The 27,574-nt window shown below is 40.8% G+C and overlaps 1 protein-coding gene and 1 pseudogene across 6 annotated transcripts in view; both read left to right on the top strand.

Annotated features, from left to right (window-relative positions):
• ZC3H12B (zinc finger CCCH-type containing 12B) overlaps nucleotides 1–26,118 on the top strand; it is a 372,224-nt gene extending 346,106 nt beyond the window's left edge. For all 5 annotated transcript variants that reach the window (XM_084789887.1, XM_084789891.1, XM_084789889.1 and 2 more), the window contains 4 exons: nucleotides 15,762–15,901; nucleotides 18,020–18,254; nucleotides 19,054–19,160; nucleotides 20,375–26,118. In XM_084789887.1, the coding sequence (XP_084646013.1) occupies nucleotides 15,762–15,901; nucleotides 18,020–18,254; nucleotides 19,054–19,160; nucleotides 20,375–21,795 (1,903 nt within the window). In that variant the 3' untranslated portion in view covers nucleotides 21,796–26,118. The remainder of the gene's footprint in view (nucleotides 1–15,761; nucleotides 15,902–18,019; nucleotides 18,255–19,053; nucleotides 19,161–20,374) is intronic.
• Nucleotides 3,941–6,153, top strand: LOC311602669 (zinc finger MYND domain-containing protein 11-like; annotated as a pseudogene). Its single transcript has one exon. The product of its transcript is annotated as a zinc finger MYND domain-containing protein 11-like (transcript).
• Nucleotides 26,119–27,574: the final 1,456 nt, after the last annotated feature.

The following is a 27,574-nucleotide window of genomic DNA, read 5'->3' as shown; positions in this document are numbered from 1 at the left end:
CTAACCAGCACATTTATTTAGAAGCAAAAAGACCCTGGCTAGCCAAAGCAATCCTGAGCAAAGATAATACTGCTAGATTTATCAGCACAGTTGATTTCAGGTTATACTACAGGGCCATAGTAATAAAAACAGCATGGAACTGGCACAAAATCATGCAGTTCAATATAATAAAATATAAGACCCAGATTTAAGGCTATACAATTATGGCTACCTTATTTTTCACAAAAATGCCAAGAATATACATTGGAGAAAAGATATCTACAGTAAGACACCTACAACAAATGGTGCTGAAAAACTAGATATCATCATGTATAAGAAGGTTCATATCTCACCCTTGACAAAATTCCAAATGATCATAAGACCTAATAATGCTCTAAAAGCCCTAAAGGGAAAAAAAACTATTGAGTACCCAAAGGGCAGCACATACTCTGCAATAAGAACTACCTACACATACATGTTCATTGCTGTTTTATTCACAGTAGCTAGGGAATATAATCAACTTATGCAGTAGTTGCAATTCTGTTGTTCTACATACATTTATAAAAGAAAGAATCCATTTGGGCTTACAGTTCCAGAGGGAGCTGGAGAGGAAGAACTACTAAACAATCAGGAATTTATGGCAGGCTTGCTTGCTCATCACCCAGAATCACCAGCCCAGGTAACAACCAGGTAACCAGGTGGGAAGCAAGGGGAGGACAGCATTACATCATTTTGACTAGCTAAACACAGGAAGAAGCGATTTTGTTCTGAGCACAATATAACCAGGTGGCTAGACAACACATTTTAAACCGATTGGCTAGAATTTAGAGTAGGAAAGCTCTTGAGGGCTTTCCAACTCTCTGGGAGTAAGGAACATAGCGGGACACTGTAGCCTTAACTCTAATAGAACATCATTTATCTTTAACCCAAGCGGAACATGAATTTGTCATCTGTTGTTTTATTCTAAGCAAAAAACATTGAACCATTCTGGTTTCAGGCGCGTAGGGCCTGAGAACTTGAACCTAATTTCATCTTATAATCAAAATGGAGACTTGGAGTCAAAATGGTTTCTGATATGCTAAGAGCTGATGTTAACAGGAGCTACAGTTATGCTAGGAGCTAAAGTAGGTCTCAATGGAGGGGCTCTAGAGTTTAAGCAGGTTAAGCAGGTTATAACATACTGAGATAAACAGAATTCTCAACAGAGGAATGACGAATGGCTGAGAAACACTTAAAGAAATGCTCAGTGTCCCTAGTCATCAGGGAAATGCAAATTAAAATGACTCTGAGATTCCATCGTACACCTATAAGATCAAAAACTCAAGTGACAGCACATGCTGGTGAGGTTGTGGAGAAAGGGGAACACTCCTCCATTGCTGGTGGGTGGGGGTGCAAACTTGTACAGCCACTTGTAACCAATGTGACAGTTTCTCAGAAAATTGGGAATAGATCTACCTCAAGACCCAGTTATACCACTCCTGGGCATATACCTAAAGGACATTCTACCATACCACAAGGACACTTGCTCAACTATGCTTATAGCGGCTTTATTCATAATAGCTGGAAAGTGGAAACAACCTAGATGTCCCTCAAATAAGGAATGGTTAAATAACATGTGGTACACTTACACAATGGAATAGTAATCATTTGTTAAATATTAACATCATGAAATTTGCAGGCAAGTGGATGGAACTAGAAAAAAATCATTCTGAGTAAGGTAACCCAGACAATCATCATATGGACTCACTTATAAGTGGATATTAGATCTACAGTGAAAGATAACCATGCTACAGTCCGCAGACCCAAAGAAGATGAGTAACAAGGAGGGCTCAAGTGAGGAATGCTTGAATCTTCTTGGGAAGCAAAAATAGAATAGATATCATGGGTGGACTGGGGAACATGGTGATGGGAAAAGGAAGCATCGGGTGGAAGGAAGATGAAAGGACAGAGAGTATTTGGAGAGACAACTGTAAGTTGGTGTGACATCTTGGGGACAAGCTAGAAATCTAGTGCAAGACTCCTAGTAATAGTGGATATGGGGCTTGTAACCAGGCAATACTCCCAGTTGAGGTATTGTGATACCAACTGAGCCACAAAACCTTTGACAGATGTAGAGACCCACAACCCAACATTAGGAAGAACTGCTGAAGAAGAGGAGGAAGAATTGTAAGAGCCAGAGGGAGTTCAATGGTACCACAGGAAAATCCACAGAATCAACTAACCTGGCCTCACAGGGCCTCTTAGGGGCTCACAATGACTGAGCCAACAACTAGGGATCCTGCATAGGTCTGCCTAGGCCCTCTTGATATGGCTGTGCATATTGGTCTTCTTGTGGGACTCCTAACAGTGGGAGCAGGAGTGTCTCTGACTCCTTTGCCTGGTTATGGGACCCTTTTCCTCCTAGTGGGTTGCCTTGCTAGTCTTAATATGAGGGAAGGTGCCTTATCTTATTGCAATTGAATATATTTGGTTGATATCCATGGGAGGCCTGCCCTATTCTGAAGAGAAATGGAGGAAAAGTGGATGGGGGACAGGTGGGGTGGAGGGATTGGGAAAAAAGGAGGGAAGGGAAACTGTGGTTGGGATGTAATATAGGAGACAAAAATGAATTAAAAATTAACAATAACACCCACAAAGAGCAGATGGCAAGAGATTATCATAATCTCAAATAATTATAATGAATCAATCAATCTCCACATTGTGTCCAATTGTGGCTTTCCATGACGGTATCTATTTTCTGGAAAGAGACGAATCTATGACGAGGAGTGTAGCTCCAGTAAACTGAGGGTAAAAGGATAAGATGTAAAATGTAGTGAAGTAGTTATGCCGTTCTAACAAAGTGGCAGTACAATGTAGAGATCAATGGATGCTGTGCACTCCAGCTCCAACAGACACATCTACATCACAGATCCTGAGTCTGTGGCTCACACACCACCATAGAAGAGGAGGCGAAAAGATTCTGAGAGCCCGAAGACCAGAAGTCTACTGAGAAACAGTGTCTCCTAGAAATGGCTGCTTTAACAAGACCAGAGCAAGAGCAGTATCAGCAGATACATTAACATGGAATTGGGAAAATTTTGAGGTTCCTCGTCTAAACAAATAACTCCTAGTAACTATTAATTGCTGGAAGAATATGCACTAGCCTCTCTCAGAGATGAACTGTTAAATGCAGAGGGGTCAGCCTTGAAACCATGTACACACAAACAACAAAAACAGACTCAGCAGGTTAAATATATATGTAACAAAGATAATAATGGAAAAAATGTATCAACATTAGAGTGAGAGTTCAAGGGAGAATAGCTGGGAGGGACTGGACAGAGGAAAAGGAGGCAGGAAGTGATACAATTCTATTTCAGTAAAAAATATTTTGTAAACACTGAAAAAGTAAATAAAATTTTAAAATCTACTGTATAAAACTGGGAAAATCTAAAGGAGGGGATAAATTTCTTAATATATATGGCTTAACAATAAGTCAAGATAAAATAGACCATTTAAATGACATCCTATATATCATATGACATCCAATATAGTACAATCACTAATTCACAGTCTACCAACTAAAATAAAAGCCCAGGATCTAATGAATTAAGAGCATAATTTTACCTTACCTTCAAAGAAGAATTAACACAACACTCCATAAATTACTCCACTAAACAGAAAATTAAGAAACACTTTCTGAGGCCACAAGCCACTGGGCCGAGTGAACCGCCGCTTGGTGGTGGTGGCTGCAGCGACGGCGGAGTGGGGCGGGGGGGGGGGGGAGCAGGATGCCAACTCTTCCTCCTACCCCCCCCCCAACCTCCCCACCACGGGCGTCCTCTGCAGCCCCCGCAGGCCCTGCGCCGCCGGCCTGAGGAAGACGCGATCTTTGAGAGAAGTGAGGCCACAAGGACAAACTACTGCTAGAGAACTGAGATGGGCAGGCAGAAAGACCTAAGGCTTCCTAGAGCTGAAGCCCACGAGCAGGACTCTGGCTGGGAACAAAAGCCAAGCTAAAGAAGTAAACAGGTCGCGTCACATTTAACAAAAAGACGACAGGCAGACACAAAAGCTATCCAGCATCTTTGGGCAGCCACTGAAATTATAAGGAATCAGAAGCAGATTGCCCACATTGACCATATTACAAAGTATATGTCCCGAGTCCACGGTATGCATCCCAAAGAGACCACCAGCAGCTGAGCTGAGCTGTGAAAGATGGTCTTATCGTCGAAATGCTAACAGTGGGTTGCAAAGACTCAAAAGCTGGTATTGAACAGGAAAGATATTGGTTAGCAGGAGATGAGAGTGACTGGGAAACAGAAACTCATGACTGGTATTGTTTTGAATGCCATCTGCCTGGAGAGGCGTTGATACGTGACCTGTGTTTTTGTGTGTATCACTCCAAGTATTTGTCTGATGAGTTCAGGCTTAGAGACAGCAGTAGTCACTGGCAGTGCCCAGTTTGCAGGAGCATTAAGAAGCAGCATTCTAACAAACAGGAGATGGGCACCTACCTGAGGTTCAGCGTCTCCCGCATGAAGGAGCGGGCTATAGACCTTAATAAGAAAGGAAAGGACAGCAAGCACCCGATGTACCGTAGGCTGGTGCACTCAGCTGTGGACGTCCCTAGCATACAGAAGAAGGTGAATGAGGGGAAGTACCAGAGTTAGGAGGAATTCAAGGCTGATGCACAGCTGCTTCTCCCCAACACAGTGATCTTCTATGGAGCAGACAGTGAGCAAGCAGACATTGCAAGGATGGTATATAAAGACGCGTGTCATGAGCTGGGTGAGCTGCAGAACTGCTTCTATCTATCAAACTCACGGCCCAACAACTGGTTCTGCTATCCTTGCATACCTAATCACGAACTGGTTTGGGCTAAATGAAAGGTTTTGGGTTTCAGCCAGCCAAAGTCATGCAGAAAGAAGACAATTAAGTTGATGTTTGTTTCTTTGGCCATCACCACTAGAGGGCTTCCGAGAACATTCGGGACATCACAGTCAGCGTTCACCAGCTGCACGTGAAGCGCAGATTGGGCTGGGAAAAGGCCTGTGACGAGCTGGAGCTGCATCCGCGGTTCCTCCGCGAAGGAAGGTTCTGGAAGTCTAAGAACGAGGACCAAGGTGAGGAGGAGGCAGAGTCCAATATCTCCTCCACCAGTAATGAGCAGCTGAAGGTCACTCAAGAACCAAGAGCAAAGAAAGGACGACGTAATCAGAGTGTGGAGCCCAAAAAGGAAGAACCAGAGCCAGAAACGGAAGCAGTAAGTTCCAGCCAGGAAATCCCCACAATGCCTCAGCCAATAGAGAAAGTGTCGGTGTCAACCCAGACCAAGAAGTTAAGTGCCTCTTCCCTAAGAACGCTGCATCAAAGCACCCAGACAACTAGGGATGGCATCTGTCAGAGCATGTGCCACGATAAATATACCAAAAATTTTAATGACTTTAAAGACAGGATGAAGTCGGGCCAAAAGCGTGAAACGCTGGAAAAGTTGAGTTCTGAAATGGAAGGAGAAAAAAGACAAGCTGTAAACAAAGCTGTAGCCAACATGCAGGGTGAGATGGACAGAAAGTGTAAGCAGGTGAAGGAAAAGTGTAAGGAAGAATTTGTAAAGGAGATCAAGAAGGTAGCGATGCAGCACAAGCAGCTCATTTCTCAGACCAAGAAGCAGCAGTGGTGCTACAACTGTGAGGAGGAGGCCATGTACCACTGCTGCTGGAACACGTCCTACTGCTCCATCAAGTGCCAGCAGGAGCACTGGCACGCAGAGCACAAGCGCACTTGCCGCCGGAAGAGATGAGCCTGTGCCACCTCACATAGAGCGGTTTTTGTTTTCAGGAAGCCACAATTGTTTAGAATTTGCTTTCCATTTTGCCCCAGCCTTTAAACACTTTTCGTGGTGAAATTTTGCACAGTAGTTTGAATCTTTTGTTAGTGCTCCTCCGGCATTTTTCGGGGGCTGAAGTAACACCAATGGAGGACGTTACTCTAAATAAATTCTAATTGAGGATTTGTTGCATTTTCAGCAAATTTTGAAACGTTTTTAGGTTTTACAGAGATTTTAACCTTTAAACAACAGAACTTTAAAAAAACAAAAACAAAAAAAACCAACAACAGATGAATACGAGTTGAGTCTAACAAAGACAGAAGAGAGCTGAATGTAAGAGCGACAGATGCTTCAGAGGAGAACTACTACCTGGCAACCTTGCTGAGCTGGTTTGATGCAGTTTGCTCACTGTTGACAGGCCCTGCCTGTGGCCGTGATTGAATATAGCGAACAGAGTTGACACAGCAGGGCTAGCCCTGCATATTCTTTTCCTAAATATTTCCCAATTGTGTTTTCATTATTTCTTTTCAATATATAACTTTTATAACAAATTATTAGCTTTGAGCTTGTAGTTTAAAATTGCAGGGAAACTGGGGTAATCTTTTACTGAGCTGGACCTTAGAGAAAAAAATGAATATTTAAATTTTAAAGTTTACACATTTCTTCTTTGTTCTGACATGAGTGCTTGTAACAAAATCAGCAGCAAAAACAAAAATCAAAAGCCAAAAACTACCTGTACTCAGAACGTGGGATTACAGCTGAGACCCATGAGTTTCTTAACTGAGGCCCTCCCTCCCCGGTGCCACCTGAACCTCCCCTGTATCTCCTTGCATGGAGTTACTACTCAGAGAGACAGCACTTAGGTGTCACAGCAGCCACTGTGTTGAAGGGAAGGGGCATTGCTACTAACGGACTCCATCACAGTACACAGTGAATAATGCATGTTACTTTTCTTGCATTAAAGATATGTGATTTGTACAAAGTCTGTATTTTGCGGGATGTCTGGTTAAGAAGAATCACTGGTAGGAATGGATCGACAGTTGAATAACATTTTTTATACATAGATATATAAAAGACAAGCAGGAAAATTAAATTTCTTCAAAACCATCTCACAATTTGTTTTTTTTTTCCTCCAAGACTGATCATAGACCAAATCAAATTCCCACTTTATCCTTTAGTTATTTTTTTTTTGAGGTTAGAGAGATAATTTGTAAATATTTATTTAGACCTTTGATATTTATTAAAGCAATTACTTACAACAGAAGTGAAAGAGTCAGGAGAAAAGCCTTTCAGACAGTTTTCTCCGGTCCATCAGGGTCACTCTAAAGATGAAAGTAAGGAGTTGTCTGTGACTTCTCCACCTGGCACCGATGCTACTGCAGACGGTGGTAACTACTGCCAAACGGAGCTCGCTCTTTTGTACAGACCACCAGTAGCCATCAATTCCTCCAGGTTATGCAGGAAGTACAATAGCTCGGCACCACGGCTCCCTCCTCGCTGCCATGTAACCATCGTTGCTGCTGCGCTACCCTAGCAAGGACACCTGACAGTCTTTGATTGTTTTCAGGTTTTCAGACTTCGATCCACCCCTGTGAAAGCACGTTATTGTGGGAATATTTTTGGTGTAAAATCATTCCAGAGTATGTACTATTTACCTGATAGCTGCATGAAAGTGAGGTTTCTGTTACTTTGGCTTCTTGTCACTGTCGACACAGCTGCACATTTCCAAGTTACTACAGTGTGAAAACTGTGTGTTTAAAAAAAAAACAAAATTAAAAAAAGAGATTGTGGCCTGGTTTTATAAAAGTTTTAGGTAAAATTCCAATTGATTGTTTCAGGAAACCCTAAAAATTTTCTGCAATCATAAAGCTACATCGAAGTGTTGAGCTTAGCCACTCTGCACATTGTAAGTACCCATCATGGCTGTCCGGTTCTATGATGCATTCTGGCATTTTGTAAGCTGCTCTGACTAGCAATATATAGATTTCATTTACTGTGTTAACATTGGTTAATAAATGTATTTTTTAAAAAAACAAAAAGAAACACTTTCCAATTTAATGCAGCCAGCATCATCCAGAATCAAAACCATAGAAAGACTCAACAACAAAAATGAAAATTATAAGCCATCTCTGATGAAAAATGGGCTGGAGAGATGGCTCAGAGGTTAAGAGCACTGACCGCTCTTCCAGAGGTGCTGAGTTCAATTCCCAGCAACCAATGATAGCTCATAACCATCTATAACGTGATCTGATGACCTCTTCTGGCCTGCAGGTATACATGCAGACAGAGCACTGTATACCTAATAAAAAATAAACCTAAAAAAAGACTAAAAATATTCTCAATAAAATGGTTTGCAAACAAAATTCAAGAATACTTCAAAAAGATTATCTCACAGTATCAAGTTGGCTTTATCCCAGAGATACAAGGATGATTCAGCATATGTAAATAAATAACCATAATCCACTCCATAAATTGATTCAAGGGTAGAAACCATGTGATTATCTCACTAGATGCAGAAATGCCCTTTGACAAAATTCAACATCATATAAAATTCCTAGAAAATCTAGGAACTGTGACAAACAACATGCCCACAACTATATCTTGCTAAATGGAGAAAAACTCCAAGTATTTCCAGTAAAATTAGGAACTAAACAAGGATGTTGGCTCTTCTTCCTATTCAAAATAGTAGCAGGAGTCTTATGTAAGGTAGTAAGACAAATGAAGGAGATCAAGGCTACGCAAAAAGCAAAGGAAGAACGAAAACTATTCTTATTTGCAGACAATATGACCCCATATACAAAAGAAGCAACTCTTATAAAGGAAGGAATTTAACTGGGGCTGGCTTACAAGTCAGAGGGTTAGTCCATTATCATCATGGTGGGAAGCCACGGTGACATACAGAAAGACATGGTGCTGGAGCAGTAGCTCAGAGTTCCACATCGGTATCAGCAGGCAGCAGGAAGAGACAGTGACACTGGGCCTGGCTTGAGTATCCGAAACCTTTAAGCCCACCCTCCCAGTGACATACTTCCTTCAACAAGGCCACACCTCTTATAGTGCTACTTCCTTTGAGCCTATGGGAACCATTTTTATTTAAGCCACCAGAGTTATCCCTCCCTATTTTCTCTAATCTACACCACTAAACCTTTTTGTACCATTATTCCTCTTTAACCCCTTCTACTACTATATACTCTTCCCCCCCCCCAAAAAAAATCTGAAATTGCCTTTGCTACGGCCCTTTACTAATTTTCTAACTTCTATGGGTATTCTAAATGGAACACACATATCTGAGGACTCAAGGCTAACATCCACAAATGAGAGAACACATATGATGTTTTTTTTTTTCTGGTTCTGGCTTCCTTAATTCAGAATGAGTGTTTTCCACCTCTACCCACTTACATGATTGTATCAGTTAGATTTTTGTCAACTTGACACAAACTAGAGTTATCTGGGAAGTGGGAACCTCAATCAAGAAAATGCCTCCACCAACTTGACCTACAGTCAAGACTGTGAATCATTTCTTGATTGGTGATTACTATGGTAGGATCTAGTTACCTGTGGGCAGAGTCATCCTGGCCTCTGTAAGAAAGAAAATTGAGCAAGACAAGTGAAGCAAGACAGTAAACAGCATTTCTCCATTATCTCCACTTCAAGTCTTGCTTTCAGGTTCCTGCCCTCTTTCAGTTTCTGCCTTGGCTTCCCTCAATGATAGATCTGATCTGGATATATAAATAAAATAAGCTCTTTCCTGTCCATGTTTCTTTTGGTCTTTTAGGTCTTTATCACAGTAATAGAAAGCAAACTAGAACATGTGTGAATCTCATAGTTGCATTTTTATTAATTCCTGAATAATATTCTATTGTGTAAATATGCCACATTTTCATTAATATTATTATTAGTTAATGTACATCTAAACTGTTTCAATTTCCTTGCTATATGAATATAGAAACATCAATGACTATGTATGGGCAGGTATCACTATAGTAAGATAGAGTCCTTTGACTTGTGGACAAGTTGGATCATGCGGTAGAACTCTTTTTAGCTTTTTGAGGAACCTCCAAATTGATTTCCACAGAGGCTGCAGCACAGTGTACTCACAGCATCCATGAATGAGTGTTGCTCTTTCCCCACATACCTACCAGAATCTGTCATCATTTGTTTTCTGGATCTTAGCTGTTTTGATTGGGGTAACATAAAAACCTCAAAGTCATTTTAATTTGTATTTGCCCAATGTGTACGAATGTTGAAATTTCTTTAAATGTTTCTCAGCCATTTGAAATTCATCAGCTCTCTGTATATTTCCTCGATGATTTTTAAAAGATTTATTTTACTTTTTAAAAAGTAAAATAAATCTTTTAAAAATGAGTGCGTGCATGCGTGTGTGTGTGTGTGTGTGTGTGTGTGTGTGTGTGTGTGTGTGTGTGTGCTTGCCACAAGTGTATGGGTGCCTGAGAAGGCCAGACACTTCAGATCCTCTGTAGGTGGAGTTACAGGTTTCTGTGAGCCACTTGACATAGGTGCTGGAAACATAGTTATGGTCTCCTGGAAGAGTAATATGTGATCTTAGCCACTGAACTATCTCTCTAGTCCAATGTCCCACTTTTTAACTGGGTTGTTTTCTTTTAGTTTTTTGAGTTGATTGAATATTATAGATACTAATCCTCTTTCAGATGTATAACAAGTAAAGTTTTTTTCCCATTCTGTAAGCTGCCTCTCCATTCAAAAGATGCTATCTGTTGCTTTACAAAATCTTTTGGTTTCATAAGGTTCCATTATTAATTGTTCATCTTGATGCTTGCATGATCAGAGTCATGTTCAGAAAGTCCTTTTCTGTCCTAATAAGTTCAAGTGCATTTCCTACTTTCTCCTTTGTCTGATTCAGGGTTGTGCTGGCTAGTGGTTTGTGAGTTTTTTGTTTGTTTGTTTGTTTGTTTTCTTTTTGTTTTTTGTTTGGTTGGTTGGTTTTGGTTTTTTATGGGTTTTTTGTTGTTTTTTTTTTTTTAATTTTTTTAGACAGGGTTTCTCTGTGTAGCCCTGGCTGTCCTGGACTCACTTTGTAGACCAGGCTGGAGTTGAACTCGTAGAAATCCACCTACCTCTGCCTCCCAAGTCTCCCGAGGGCTGGGATTAAAGGTGTGCACCACCATACCTGGCCCTAGTGCTGTCTAGTTTTAATTCAACTTGGCACAAGCTTCAATTATTTGGGAAGAGGTAACCTCAACTGAGAAAATACCTCTACTAGATTGGACTGTGGGCAACCTTGTAGCTCATTTTTTAAATTATTTTTCTTTTTTTACATATACATTTATATTATTACACATATATACAATGCACTACACATATATACAATAAACTACCTACTCACCATGGGCTGGTGTTTCTAGGTGCTAAAAGAAATCAGGCTGAGGACTTGAGATATGAATCAATGGTTAAGAGCACTGACTGCACTGGGTGTGGTGGCACACAACTTTAATCCCAGCACATGGGAGACAGAGGCAGGTGGATCGCTGTGAATTTGAGGCCAGCCTGGTCTACAAAGTGAGTCCAGGACAGCAAAGGTTAACACAGAAAAACTCTAACAACAACAACAACAACAACAACAACAACAAAAAGAGCACTGACTGCTCTTTCTAGAGGACTCAGCCCCCACATGGCAGCTCAAAGAAGATCTGGCACTCTCACACAGGCTTACATTGCAGGCAGAACACCAATGCACATAAAAATAAACAAACCTTAAAAAAAAGAAAGAAAGAAGGCTGAACAAGCCATGGGGATCAAGAATTTAAGCAGCACTCCTCCATGGCCTCTGCATCAGCTCCTGCCTGCAGGTTTCTGCACTGTTTGAGTTCCTGCCCTGACTTCTCTCAGTAATGGACTGTGATATGGAACTGAAAGTTGAATAAACTCTTTCCTCCCTGAGCTACTCTTTTTAATGGTGCAATTGAAATACTAAATAATACAAGGGTATCAAGTCTTAAGTTGAGGTACTTGATTCATTTGGAGTTGTATTTTGTGGGGGGTAAAAGACAAGGATATGTTTTCATTCTTCTACATGTAGCTACCCAGTTTAACCAAAACCATTTGTTGAACATTTTATTTTCATCCAATGTGCATTGTTGGCCTCTGCTAAAAATCAAGTGGGTCTGCTTTTATGTAGGTCTTCAACTCTATTGTATTTATCAATGTGTCTATTTTTTATCCAAGTACCATACTGTTTTTGTTACTATAGCTCTGTGAAATGATTTGAAGTCTGGTATGGTGCCACCTCCATCCAGTTTTTATCATCAATATTATTTGGGATATCCTAGATATTTTTTGTTTCCATATGAAAATTTGGAAATTTTTCATCAAAGAACATTTTTCAGTAGATGGTGATTAATACAGAGAGACACAACTGATCAAGGTGCAGAGAATGAAAGACCGGGGAAGGGTCATCCCTAAATGAGACATCTGTGTCATACCACCACCACCGCCGCCACCGCTGCCGCCGCCACCGCCACCACCACCACCACCACCACCACACACGAAGTCTCAGAGATCATGGCAGAATAAATGTAAAAGCTATAAGATGTGGTTGTCTACAAGGAAACCATTTTCTGACCACAGCAGAGAAGTTGAACATATGAATTCACAGCACTTGAGATAATATGGACAAGATCTGTGCAGGAACAAGTCTGACAAATTTCTAGCCTGGAAAAGTCACTAAGTCTAACATCTAGATAAGGAGCTATTAACACTTGATAGCTGCTGAGAGAGGAAAAGGTTGTTTTTGCTAAGGGTGTAACACCTGATGGGTAGACCAACCCCTAATTAAGGCCACCCATCCAAGAATATATGAACAGCATAAACTGTACGTAATGGATTAAAAAAAAAGAATACACAAAGTTGGGTGACTGGGGAAGAAAGGGTGAATCTTCCAGGAATGGGTTGGAGGAAGGGAATATAATCAAAATGGATCGTACCAAATTCTCAAAGATCTAATAAAAATGAAAAGATAAATTAAAGAATAAAAATAATAATGTGAAAGAACCATATAAATTAAGAGGCTCATAGTGAGGGTGATAAGAGAAATTTGTGTAAAGAAAATGGACTTCAACTCTTTATTCATGAGGAATGTACATTTTTAATCAATGGGATATAATTTTATGGTCATAAACAATATTCTCACCTATATATTGAAATATCTTTAAATTCATTTCTTATGACTGAAAATAACTAAAAATAATTGTCCTTTTCCCATAACATATATAAATAAACATAAAATCAATTATAATAAACTAACGACCACAAAGCTGAAAGTGGCAAAATAACTGTATAATGTACTACAAAGATACAGCTTAGATTTTTTTTCAGAATATTTTTATTGACTCTTTGGGAATTTCACATGACATACCCTAATCACACTCACTTCCTAATCCTTCCATGCCCAACTCCCACTCTTGTGACCCCCCCAAAAAATAAAAATAAAAATAAAATAAGTCCCATTTGTGTTATCTACATACTCACTGTAGCATGGTCAAACTCTCAGTGGCCCCTTAAATAGACCTGAGTTGTTCCTCTCCGACATCCCTGGCAGAAGCCATCAGTTGTGGACAGCTGCACTTCAAAATCCACATCACACTTTTTAAGAGTTCTCTTCAGTGGCTTACTATTTAGGCTGTTCCCTTTGCAGGAGTTGGGGGTCGGGGGAGGAGTTATCACAGAAACCTTCTAGGTCCCCTTTCTCAATTGTGCATGTCTGCATTCATCTGTATCGCTGTAAAAGTAGCTTCCTTGTTCTTTACACTAAGAAGGACCACAAATCATGGGCTTCTATGTGGTCTCTGGTGATAGCAACAACCATGAACGTGGCTCCCAGATGCAGAAGGACTTCAGATATCCACAGAGAATCAGATGGCAGCACAGCCTAGGGACATCAACATGGCTTCTGGCTGCAGCACTGACCACAGATATCCGCATGGCCTTGGGTGGTAATGGGCCACAGACATCAACCCAGTCTCCTAGTAGTATCAAGACCACTGAACTGTTCATGGCCCTCAGTGCCTGCATGGACCATGGGCCTCAACATGGCCTCAGATAGCTACATCTCACATCAACATGGCCCCACCCAAGGCAGCAAAGCCCAAGGCCATCACCAAGGCTTCAGTCAGCAGCACAGACCATGTACATCACATGGATCTCAGGCTTTATCATGGCCTGGAGGAGCAGCATAGATCAGGCATTAACATGCTCTCTGGTACCATCATGGAGCATCTTAGAAGAGGTCCACTCCAGAAACTGAATCATTCCTCATCTCAGGCCTTCATCATTACCCAAACCAGGGTGATCTGCAGTTGGGTGGCATGTTCAGGGACTGAGACTGCAAGTGCGTTAAGCTCAGGTCTGTTGTACATGGCCCAGCTGACCCTCCTGGGCAGTGGCATGCTCTCTTGTCCACCTCAAACCCCCCTCTCTCTCTCTCTCATGTCACTGCCTGCCTGTCTCCAGTTCTGCCTCTCTCCACAGCACACTTACCACTTTGTTTTTCTGTCTTTCTCAGCTCTTCATCATATATTTGCTCACTGTAGTGTATCCTGCCTCATGAAGAAGGGCAGGCAGCCTGGTTGGCTCTGCCACCCATTTCCTGGATTTTTTAAAAATCACATAATGTTTGTAGAAATACTTTTTTTCTTATTTCATCATGTTCTGATTATAAAAGAAATGCTTGATTTTGGAGGAAATTTTTAGACCTAGAAGAAAAGCATAAATATTTGTCATTTGCCTGCCAGTGTCATTTTAAGCTTAATGGCTGGCTGAGAGTATGGCACAGAAGAGACTCCTCTAGCATTCAGAAGGCCATGAGTTTAACAGTGTAGCATGGTGTGCATGCATGTGTGTGTTTAAGTTTCACATCAACTATCTCCTATATAACCTTTATCTAAACTTGTGATGAGTACCCTTCTTTTTTAATCAGTTGTGAATACCTGAATCTTTGAGCAAACGGTGTCAACAGAAACAGAAAGGAGGAAATGAAACTAATAGTAGTTGTCATGTCTGCTATAAGTGTGTGAGTTGTTATTAACCACCCTTGGCATTGACCAAAGTTTATAATAATACAACAGTAAAATAAAAAGAATACAGTTTTCTCCTTTAAAAGGTATTCTTTAGCATAGAGGTATAACTTGCTAGAAGCAAGGTTGCAGAGGTCCTGAGTTTGATTATCTGCACATGGTGTGTGTGTGTGTGTGTGTGTGTGTTCTACTTTTTAACTCTATTTTATTTGAGGTTCCTTAATGCCCCTTCCTCCCTTCCATCCCCCAGCCAGACCCTAAGTAGAAGATAAAGAAGGTTAGAAGGGACAGGAGAGAAGGGACAGTGGATGTAGAGCTCTTTAGGCTTGGTTCCAGCTGGTTAGTGTCATTGGGCTCTTTGAGAAAATGCCAGTCTCAGGCATCAGGATATCTAGTAGTCCAGCAACAGCAAATGACAAATACAGCAGGGCTAACAAGCAGCCTTCTTCCTCCTCCATTCATCTCCTCAAAGCCCCCCCCCCCTTTCTCTGACCTTTTCCAGAGTCCTCAGAATTCCACAAAATCCAGCTGGTATAGACCACATCCTGAACCAGGCAATTATCAGCTATAGACAAACAAGAACCAAAACTTCGTGTGTGTGTGTGTGTGTGTGTGTGTGTGTGTGTGTGTGTGTGTGTGTGTATTTGACATCAAGAAAAAACATGTTAGCCAGGAATGATGTTGGTACTCTTTAATCTCCGCACTTGAGAAGATGAGGCAGGACAATCACCACGTGTTAGTGGGCAACCTCTAGATAGTGAGTTTCAAGCCAGCCCATGCTATATAGTACAACCCTTACTCAAAAAAAAGTATGGTAAAAGAAAAAAATCTGGCATTTATTGTAGGACCAAGAAAGGTGCTGGTGGGATATTTTTTTTTTTGCTATTATTAATCCTTTTGTCTCTTGTTCTCTAATGTTTCTGAAGCCATGGGAATAAAGAAGAATTCTCCTGCAGAGGAATACAACTTGCTGTGGATTGGTTTCTAGACAAAGGCCACAAAGATATCACTGTATTTGTACCAGCATGGAGAAAGGAGCAATCTCGCCCTGATGCACCAATTACAGGTATTATTTCAAATAATAATGATTAAAAATTTTTTTCTTTAGAGTCAAAACTAAAAAGATAGCTGGAGAGAGGCAGATGGTCACAGTTTAGATAACTGCTTTTCCAAGTATGTTTGAATTGTCTTTTATTTGAGTGCATGTTTTAAAGTGATCCATAAGAAACCATCCTTTTTTGTGGCATGTGATAGCTAAATAAAAACTTCCATTTGGAAAACCATAAAGCACACAGTTGAGAAGAACTGAACATTTTTCTTATGGAAATGGTGATGCACACACCTGCAATCCCAATACTCAGTAGGCTGAGGCAAGAAGATGATGAATTTGAGGCTAACCTGGGCTATATACTGAGTACTAGGACAACCTGTTTGATCATATGGGTATGAATATAACTGATTTTTTTTCAAGAAACTAAAGGTTGTATGATATACTGGCAATCTTATTTTGTATCAGAAAAACAACTGTGGGATTTTCAAGTTACAGGCAACAGAGAGGAGGAAAAAAAAAAATCCAAAGACAGTAAGAACTAATCAGTGTCTGAAACAAAAATGGCTCAGAGCCTAGGGATGATCACAGCACCACAAAAAATATTTTCATTCTGTTTTTTCACATAAGAAAATAGATAACAACAATACATGTATAAGAACATACTTAATTGGATTATGTTTGTCTTTATATTAGTGCACTTCTAAATTGAAATTTTAAATATTTCTTTATGTAAGAACAAGCTCGTGAAAATAAAGGTGCCTAACTTTCACAAGGCTTGTGCTGGGTGCTTCATGCTAGCAGCTCAGTCACTACATTTTCAGTACACACAGGACATGCTCTGTAGGGCACTGAAGAGCATACAGATGGCAGTCTTTTGGTTACCATGTTATTCCTGACATAACTATGCAGAAAGTCCAGGGAGTGAGTGGGTTCTGTGTAGAGCTCTCCACATCTGCAGAGCAGGCTCAGGCCCCAGTGTAAGAGTAGTGCTCAGCACTCTCCAATCTTAGTAAGCAAGTTTTTCTCCCAAACAACTGTGTCCAAAATGGCTAGCAAGATGGCTCAGCAGGTAAAGGCACTTGCTGCTAAGTCTGACAACATGAATTTAATTGCTGGGAACCAAATGGTAGTAAGAGAACTTACCTCCTACAAGTTGCCTCTGACCCTTTCATATGTGTCATGGTGCAAATACACACACACACACACACACACACACACACACACACACACACACACACACACACAGACCTTAAATGCTAAAGCTTGTTGACCCACCTTAGTTTTGTCCTTCTTTCAGGTAAAAGTCAAAAACAAAAGTCTTCATGAGTAGTTATTCCTTACTCTCCTGCAGACACAGCCTTTGCTGTTTCTGAATGTAAACAGTCAAGAATCTAAGCTAGGGATGAAGATACGGATCAGTGGTAGAGCACTTGCCAACCAGGATCTCGAGTCTGGGTTTCAACCCCAACACCATAGGGGAGAAAAGTCTGATGATTCAGTCAAAGGGCAAGACGAACGTCAAGAATGCTAGGGTAAGCCTGGCATGTTATGTAAAAGAGCACGCCTTTAGTCCCAGCACTCAAGGGAGGCAGAGACAGGCAGATTGCTGTGAAATTGAGGCCAGCCTGGTCTACAAAACAAGTACAGGTCAGCCAAGGCTACACAGAAAAACCCTTTCCTGAAAAAAACAAATACAGCTGACTGTATTGCAACACATCTGTTATCCCAGATCCTGGGGCATTGAGATAGAAAAATCTGAAGCCCTAGGCTAGCCTGGGCTACATAGTAACACTCTGTCTCAAACAAAAAAGATAAGGAATGTTAGATAATGTGTTAGTTCATACTATTCATGATAGGCTTTAAAAATTAAATGTGTCTGAACCTAGGATTGTTTTCTGCTTTTGTTTTGTTCTGCATTTTACTGGAAGAAAAACTAAAGTGTGAAAGAGAAGATGGCTTATCCAAGGTCACACACAATTCTATTTAATGTTATAGCCAGAAAAGTAGCACACTTGTTCTCCAAGTACAAATAAAATATTTATCTAGTACTAACTCTTGTTTTGGTGATATGGGGATAACGCAGTTAATTTCCAAAGATGATTTCTACAATGTGGCATAAACATATTTTGATAGATCAAGATATTCTACGTAAACTGGAGAAGGAAAAGATTCTCGTCTTCACACCATCCCGAAGGGTCCAAGGCAGAAGGGTGGTCTGCTATGATGACCGGTTCATAGTCAAATTGGCTTTTGATTCTGATGGCATCATTGTGTCCAATGATAACTACCGAGACCTTCAAGTTGAAAAGCCAGAATGGAAGAAGTTTATAGAGGAGCGGTTGCTGATGTATTCTTTTGTGAATGATAAGTGAGTTTATTTCTAGTAAGCTCTAAACAGTTATGTACAAATTACTGATAGTAATGCATTACATTTCAGTAAGCATCCATTGAACACCTATTGTATACCACAAATTGTGCTGGTTGCTATGAAGATAAAAGACTGAATAGGAAGCAGGACTCACCATCCAGGGGCTCAAAGTATATGAGACGAAAGGTAGGGATAGGGGAGTGAGAAAATAATGGCAGGATATTAAAAGTTGCTTTATCTTTTGAAATGAATTTTTAAGAATAAAGAGGGCTGCTGAAAAGAACACTATGAATAAATCCATGAAGGTATGAAAGTGGCTGATGTACTAGGGGAAACCAACATTCATGCCAGTATGACTGGTCCATACAGTCCATGGAAGAATGATGCACAGAGAAATAATTCTTTCTGTGTGGTCAAATAGAAACAAAGGGAAGAAGTACTGTCTTTTTTTCAAAGTTTTTTATTGTTGTTGTTCCTTTTCTGTACATTGGTATTTTGCCTGGATTTCTGAGAGATTGGATCCACTGAAACTGGGGTTACAGATACTTGTGAGGAGCCATGTGGACACTGGGAATCGAACTCGGGTTCTCTGGTTCTCTGATAGAACAACCGATGTTCATAACTGCTAAGCCATCTCCCCAGCCAAAGTACTGTCTTAACAGAAGACAGATGGAAGCTAGAAAGCATGGTTAGAATGTTGTGCCTATGGTACAAGCCAAGGAGAAGGAAGGCCTAAACTCTTACAAACTATGTTAAAGACAGAAAGAATCGCATTTACGTCTTGTTGGATTGCTTTCAGATTTATGCCTCCAGATGATCCTTTAGGACGCCATGGTCCAAGCCTTGAGAACTTCTTAAGAAAGAGACCTGTTGTTCCTGAGCATAAAAAGCAGCCATGTCCTTATGGTGAGTACTTCTGGACAGAGCTAAGGTCTGTACTAAGGGAAACATACCGACTCTTGGAATAATTTTCCTTGTCAGATTTCTCATTCAAGTGAGAAATCTTGGTTTGTCTACTTTCTGTGAGTGGAAATCTGTGTCTTGATGTACTCTCAGTTAGGTACACAAAAAACACAGAAACTGTATGAGGAACAAGGAACTAGAATCGAACTGGGGATTAGCTGTCACTTGTTAATATACCAAGCTGTCACTTGTTAAAATGTGCTCTAGACACCTAAATCCTGAGTGACATCACTGGGAGTAAGGACATGCACAAACTCTATAGCCTACGTAAGCAGAAGGGCAGCTCCAAAGGGTTGACCCCAAACAAGATCATGTTTCTCAGGCAGGCGGCTGTACCCTCTGTCAACAAATTATACCATTTTTCTTCTGATTGGCACTTCAGTTGCCTCCAAATTTCATTTGTATATTTAAAATAGAGTTTTCTTAAATTTGTGCTCTTGCCGAAAGGCCCTGCTATGAAGTCGGTGAGTCTAACAGTGCATCATGGGCTTCTTGGTCTGAGGCCATTTGGGATGTCTGAGCTTGATGAATAATCACTTGTTGAGGGGGTGCTTTGGGTTCTGTTGTTGTTGTTATTGTTTGTCCTCGACTCATGTTCAAATCAGAGTATTTTCATATGTGTTGTCTCATTTCATCTTTACAATAATCCTGTAAATAGACATGGTTATGAACCTTGTTTCCAAAGTGGAAACTGAGCCTTAGAAAATAGTCCCTTGGGGGAAAAAATAGTCCCTTGTCCAGGTGCCACAGCCAGTAAAGGTCATAGGTGGAATTGAAACTTAGTGCTCACTGGCTTCCAAACTTGTGCTCTTTGCACTGCATCATTCTGCTTTCTGTCCCTCTAGGCTGCCTCAACATACAGATTATGCCTAAGAAAAGTTGTCCATCATCAGAAAACTAAGGCTAGTCAACAACTCAACTCTTAGCTCTTACACTGCAATTTCGTCCGAAGCTTTCCACTTCCTCCCTCTCCCCTCACAGTGTGTGGTGACTCCTTGGTGTTGTCTGTCTCTCATCATTGTGGAGAGTTCATTTTCTGCCTTAACCCCAAACAGTCCAACCCTAAGCTGAGTGACCAGATTGTTAGGACAATTTCTGGCACAGAAAGTTACACCACTGTGAGAGAGAGAGTCTTACTCCAAGGCATTATTTTTCAGGCAAAAAATGCACCTACGGCCACAAGTGCAAATACTATCATCCGGAGCGGGCCAACCAACCCCAGCGTTCGGTGGCTGATGAGCTCCGCATCAGTGCCAAACTGTCCACAGTGAAAATAATGAGCGAAGACACCCTGGCCAAATGTGGCACAGGGATGTCTACTGTCAAAGGTGAGATAACTTCGGAGGTCAAACGTGTGGCCTCTAAGCGCCAATCAGATCCCAGCATCCGATCTGTGGCAGTGGAGCCTGAGGAATGGCTATCCATTGCCCGTAAACCTGAGGCCAGCTCTGTCCCTTCACTTGTGACCGCTTTAAGTGTTCCTACAATCCCTCCCCCAAAAAGCCATGCAATGGGTGCACTCAACACCCGTTCAGCCAGCAGCCCAGTGCCAGGATCCTCCCATTTTCCCCATCAAAAGGCCTCTTTGGAGCACATGGTCAGCATGCAATACCCTCCTATCCTGGTTACCAACAGCCATGGCGCCCCTATCAACTATACCGAGCAATATCCAAAGTTTGAGACCGTGGGGGACCATGAGTACTATTCAATGTTAAGTGACTTCTCCAAACTGAGCATCAACAGCATGCATAATCATGAGTATTACATGGCTGAAGCAAACCAGGGGGTATATGTTCGGAATCCCAGCCTATGTGCTGACAGTCACATGAGCCATACCAGGAATGACAATTATTCCTCTTACAACAACTTGTACTTGGCTGTAGCTGATGCCCATCCTGAAGGCACTTTGAAGCTGCACCGCTCAGCGTCTCATAACCATCTTCAGCCTTTTTCCCATGGTTACCATGAAGCCTTAGCGAGAGTGCAAAGTTATGGTTCAGAAGATTCCAAGCAAGCGCCCCACAAGCAGTCAGTCCCTCACTTAGCTGTACATACACAGAACCCAGCAACTGGAGCACACTCCAGCTGTCCTGGAGACTACACCATGCCTCCCAGTATCCATCCTTTGGGACCCTCACAGCCAGGCCGTGCTCTGGTGATGACTCGCATGGACAGTATTTCTGACTCCCGCCTCTATGACAGCAACCCCATGAGGCAAAGGCGGCCTCCTCTGTGCAGGGAACAGCATGCTAGCTGGGATCCATTGCCTTGTACAGCCGACTCCTATGGATACCACTCCTATCCCTTAGGTAACAGCCTCATGCAACCATGTTATGAACCAGTCATGGTAAGGAGCATGCCTGAAAAAATGGAGCAGCTTTGGAGGAATCCTTGGGTTGGAATGTGCGATGATTCCAGAGAGCATATGATACCAGAGCACCAATATCAGACGTACAAGAACCTCTGCAACATCTTCCCTTCTAACATTGTTCTCGCAGTGATGGAGAAGAATCCCCACACAGCAGATGCTCAGCAACTGGCAGCCTTGATTGTTGCCAAGCTTAGGGCTGCACGTTGACATGACATAGAACGTATTCCGTTACATAAATATGAATACTATTAACACATTGATACTATAATTCTAGTAATAATTTGTGTTGTGCTTTTAAAATTACAGAGTATTTTTATCATTTACGTACATAACAACTCTGTGAGGTACATCTTGGTAACATCTAATTTTATAGAGAAGGAAACGAAGCTTGATGCTAACAAATGTCAAGACACACACCTAAGTTGTCTGGCCCAATTCCCCAGGCCCTCTTCTACTGAAGTGTGGAGGTATTGGAGGACAAAATCCATGAGGCCTAAATGCAAGAAACCCCAAGGGATTTCATTAGCATTGTTCTCTTTTTTAGGATTTTTGTTTTTTGTTTTGTTTTGTTTTGTTTTGTTTTTGAGACAGGGTCTCTCCTGGTAGTCCTGGTTTTCCTGAAACTTACTATGTTGACCAGACTGGCCTTGAGCTCAGAGATCCACCTGCCTCTGCCTGCAGAGTGCTGGGATTGAAGGCATGTGCCACCACACCCAGCTACCATACTTTTTAAGTCACACATTCCATATTATAAAGTATGGACCATCTGTCCAATTTAGAGAGCAAATACATGATGAACAAATTGTACTGTAAACTAGCCTTTTAAGGGTTTTTAAAATAGAGATATTTAAAACTAAAAGTAAACAGATTTTATTGCATGGGTAGCTGGTCATTCAATATCTTTAATCAAATATAGGGTCACATTGAAGCTTCTAGATATAGCTGAACCCTCCTCTTAAAAATTCTACTGCATGTATAAATTTATATATTTGGTTTGAGATGTGTTTGTATCTCTGGTATCAACTTTTCCATAGTGACAATGAGATGGTACGCTCTATACAGTCTATAGTTTACACCTGTATAGATCACAAATACAACTTGATTTTGTCACATTTTGTAGTTTCCATTAGATTTGAAAGTGAAATCACCTGGCAGTATTGAAACTTTGCTTTCTTACCTACCAGAGTAGAGCAGCTGTACTTCTTTTACATATTTTACTTGACCATGTTTATTAACCATTCTTAGCTTTTAAGTCTCTTCACCTTATCAAGTTAGGGGTCAAGTTGAAGCTTTCTGTAGAGGAGCTACTCTATAAGCTCACGTTCAACACTTAGGATGTATATGATACATGAATCCTAAAGAGCTGGACCAGGACGATGGGACTTACTAGCAGAAATCTACTTCCCTTATCCCAGGAGGGACAACACTGAGTGATAATGATGGTTGAAACTCCTGACCAATCCAACATTACAGGACAAAGTATAGTGAAAGAGAGTGCATAGCCATGCAATCCGCTCTCTCCTGCTGGCCACCCTTTGAGCAATAAGAGCAGTAATTGGTAGAGCAGAATCTCTTTAGGAAACAAACCAGGGTATTTTCTAGGTATTTAAAAAATCAGTTTCCATGGAGGAAGTGTTCTGTTATGCACTTCAAATCCACACAAAGAGGGTGCACCAAGTATTAGATCATAGTAAGATGCATTGTTAAAGAAGGTATGACTTTAATGTCAGGCAGCACCATTTGCGCAATTGGAACCTTACTCTGGGCAGAATCACTTGTAGCTACATGCCTCTAGAAGGGGAATTTATTGTTTATTTTTAAAGATGCACTAAATGAGCCCTCCTTTCTGAATCCATTGTATATTTCAACATTTTGAACCATGACCAGCACACAATTTCTGAGGCTGGCATTTCCTAACTTCTACAGTCCTTTTTCATGAGAGTTGAGAAGGCCTGGCCTCGGCCTTTTGTTTCTTCATGAGAAGGTGTAATACCTGCCTATAAATGTTTCTTACTGTGAAACACTCTGAATGTGAGGCTGCAGTCAGGGTTGTTTCTGGTGGTTTGATAATGGCTTACACGCTGCTTTCCAGCTTTCTCTCTCTGTGAAAGTTGACGAATAGTACATCTTAACCAATATTACTTAGCCACAATTTTCCATTTCTCTCATTCTGCCCTCTAATTGTCTCATTCCCCAGTATACGGATGAAGTGTAACAATATTTTCTATCAAATAGGTCCATACGAACTCACAATTGCCACTGCAGTACTTGCTATCTCACCCAAGCATCAATCACTTCATACTTTGAATTTCTTGGCCCTTCTAAATCTGCCCCATGACTAAATCAGGGTATTTGACAATCTCAGCAGAGTCTGATCCCTCTGTACCAATCAACTCATCTTCCTACCAATGATACTGCAGTGTCCAGTAGCTTCCCAGTTTACGGGGAAGCACAAGATTCGTCTTGTCAGCTGCAATTCATCAGAAATATGTTCATGTTTAAAATTCAAAACAATTGCAAGCTCCTACCAGTACGGAGAGATTTTTAAGCTAGCATAGGTATGTTTTACTTTCTAAGAAAGGATTGCCATTCTTTTCTCCTCATAAACTGTGGATGAACCAAAGCAGCTAAAAGCAATGCCTCAAATAACCAGAAATGACCTTTTGTTGATACAAATTGTATCACTTTTTTCTCCTGATTGTATAGAAACAAATATACAAAACTCATCTTAAACTATGTTTAGTACTTAATTTTCACCATATTTGTGGCACTGTGTGTCACAGGAAAGTAGCCCAGGGTCATGAGGGAGCTTTTATTTCCAAAGGGCAGTAGTAGTTTATAGACAAATACAGTTCTCAAGGCCTCTTTATTGTTAGATGCACAGCTACTGTGTGTACACTCTGCAACATTGTGATTCTCTTTAGCCTATTAAATTTAATATGTCCTTATAAAAGGGATTTTTATAAAGTGTTAGTAGTAATAAACCATATGTAAGAATCTTTAATGGAGCTGTATAATTATGAATGCATAAATCCAGTTTGGTTCTTACATTAGAAAAACATTTTTTTATATCAAGATCTGCATACTTCTTGACTTTTCCATTTTGTCTATAATTACAAAACAGCAAATAAAGAAGAGCTTTGAGACCTCGTTAGCACCCTCCAAGGGGCTAAGTGTGTGTCCTTTGGGATACTTACCTCCAAGTACACAGCAGGGGTTAAGGCACAGTGTTTTGTGTGGTATTCAAGAAGCAGTGGATTCTGTAAGAGGTGCTTTGTAATTTGAATTCCTTCACTGATTTTCTGACCTCATAGGAAATCTGTGCCTGTTCGGGCCTTATACTTTGTAGATTTTTTGAGTTTTGTTTTCTTGTTGTGATCTTATTATTGTTGTTGTTTTCATTCCCACCTAAAGGAGAAATGTGACTCTGGAGTGGCATGGTCAATCCAGGGCACCCTCTCTATAAGAGAGCTCAAAGAAAAAGGAGCCTTGCCAAAGGTAACATGGAGCTATTGAACTCACTTAAGGTACCAGGTATGGAAGGGAAAATAGCAGATGCCTTATGGAAATGGTCTGTAAAACTTTTCTTCTAAGTAATGAAGTATATGGTATGACTTTTCTCCCCTGCTCTTATCCTCCCAACCCCCTCTAGTTTCTAAGAAACTTCTCTACAATCATTTTTTGAATAAATAACCTTTATAAAATAATTCAATCATTAATATCTATTCATTTTTGTTACAGTTTCCCTCTAACATGGAACAGTTCATTGTGAAGAAGCTCTCAGTTAACACTCTATCTGTGCTCTAAGTGTGCACCGTTGTACAAGTGCCCTTTGGGGGGGGTCAACAATTTCAATACAGTTTGTTTTGCTCTGTAAATCAGGCTTGGATTTGCACAGGGAAAGTAATGCCAAGCTGTCCAAAGAGCCCTGCTCAGGTCTCCTCCTAACCCTTTTCTTCCTCCTCCTAGTATGCTTCTCTTCGGGTATGAAACTGAGGAGTACGTAATCTTCAACCAAAATGGCACTAGTGTTAGTTTTCATTGGAAACAAAACCAGTGTATTTCTAGGATTTGCTTGTCTAAAGTAGTCAATGCCTCTGTGAAGACTCAGCACATTTGATATCTATTGTATTATAGCTAGCTATACACATAGGCAGATTGACTATTTTTTAGTCCTGGTTTGTGTATCATTGAGCTATAGTAATTTGTTTTATCCATTTGTGGGATTAAACAGTATTGTTTAATGGTTGTAAACTTTTTATAAAACCATTTTGGGTTTCTTGTTTGACCCAAACGTAATGTAAGTCTCAATGACAAAATACACAGAGCCAACCTGAGGTGAGTGAAAATATAGCCTTTCCCCAGTTTTGTCTGCTCCTATAATGCATGTGTAATGCTTTATAGAATATTCTCACTAGCATGAATGTACTCGTGAGGTTTTTATTTGTTTCACCTGTATTTGTGATGAAAATGCTATAGCGTTGACAACAATGAACTGTAAACCCATTTATTGCATAAACTATTTGTCTACTAATCACTATGGCTCTTTCTTTAAGAACATCAGCAACAACTCATTGAACACTCCAATTTGTTCCTGAAATATTGGACATAAGTCCTTTCAACTTGCATTGTTAAAGAAACAATGGGACACAGACCCTCATCCCTCCCACAGTACACCTGAAATTTACCAAAATCTTCTAACTTTTTGTGTTTCTTATGATTCTAGGGATCACACCCAGTCTTACAAATGCTAGGTAAGCAATATACCACTGAAGTACATCTGCAGCCTGTAGCTTTTTGTAAGAGCCTTCTGATGCACCTCAGACTGGCTTGAACTACACACACACACACACACACACACACACACACACACACACACACACACACACGCACCTCAGACTGGCTTGAACTACACACACACACACACACACACACACACACACACAAATTTGCAGATGGCCATGACCTCAGTTCTGATTTTGCCTTCGAAGTACTGGGGCTACAAGTGTGCTTGTTAAAATCATTTTCTTGGTTTCCTATCTTTTTGGGACAAAGTTTGCCTGTAGCCACCAGTTGCATATAGAAAGCCTGGTATGTTTCAGAAAAACAATTCATTCATTATCAGGCACTGCTTCATATTTTTAGAAGATAGCACCCAACGTGGAATTTTCATTTTAAATGGGTTGCCAATGTTTTTCTTTTCTTCAGAAAACACGTGTGTGTTATGCAAATTGTAAGTGTATGGTGCATGCACATGTGTGGAAATATGTGCCAGTGTGCGTACATGTGGAGTCCAGCAACCCTCAAGCACTTTCCTTCACTGCCCTCCACCTTACTGCTTTGAGTTAGGATATTTCAGTGAACTGGAATCTCACCATTTTGGCTACACTGGCTACCTGAAGGCTCTTGGAATGAAGCTGTCCTTTCCTGTTAGGGTTACAGCTATGCTCAGTATTGCCTGGCCGTTTATGCAGGTGCTGGGGATTTGAACTCAGGTCCTCAAGCACTCTTAACGACTGAGCCATCTTACCAGATCTTGAAAGCATCTATCCTGCTAGGTATGATATTTGTAAGTTTCTGAGGTTCCCTGCAGATTAAGAAAATGGCATCATTTGTTCAAAGTTGCTCCAATTAAGTAGTGGCCTGTGACTGGAACCTGTCTACCAGTACATCTCAAACTTCATTTTGCATCAAAAATATTCCCACCTATGTCAAAAGCATAGATTGTGGTCTATTCCCCAACCACTGATTCAGGTCAGGAGTGGGATCTAATAATTTGCATCCCTAATATTAACCCAAATGATGTTCAAGAAAACACTGATCTACATCAGCCTAGTGACTGTTCTCTGGTCGTGGTTAAATCACTCCTCTTCTGTCTCAGTATCTCAATGCACTTAAAAAGCACCCAAGGGCTGGGGGAAGATTCTCAAGAAGTCTGGGGAAAAAAAGAAGTAAAAATATGTGTACATACACTGGGGTGTGGGGG

This window comes from Acomys minous (genome assembly GCF_964271855.1).
Source record: "Acomys minous genome assembly, chromosome: 7".
NCBI classification, from domain to species: domain Eukaryota; kingdom Metazoa; phylum Chordata; class Mammalia; order Rodentia; family Muridae; genus Acomys; species Acomys minous.
The sequence above is the reverse complement of the archived record's forward strand: the minus strand, read 5'-3'. Positions and strand labels throughout refer to the sequence as shown.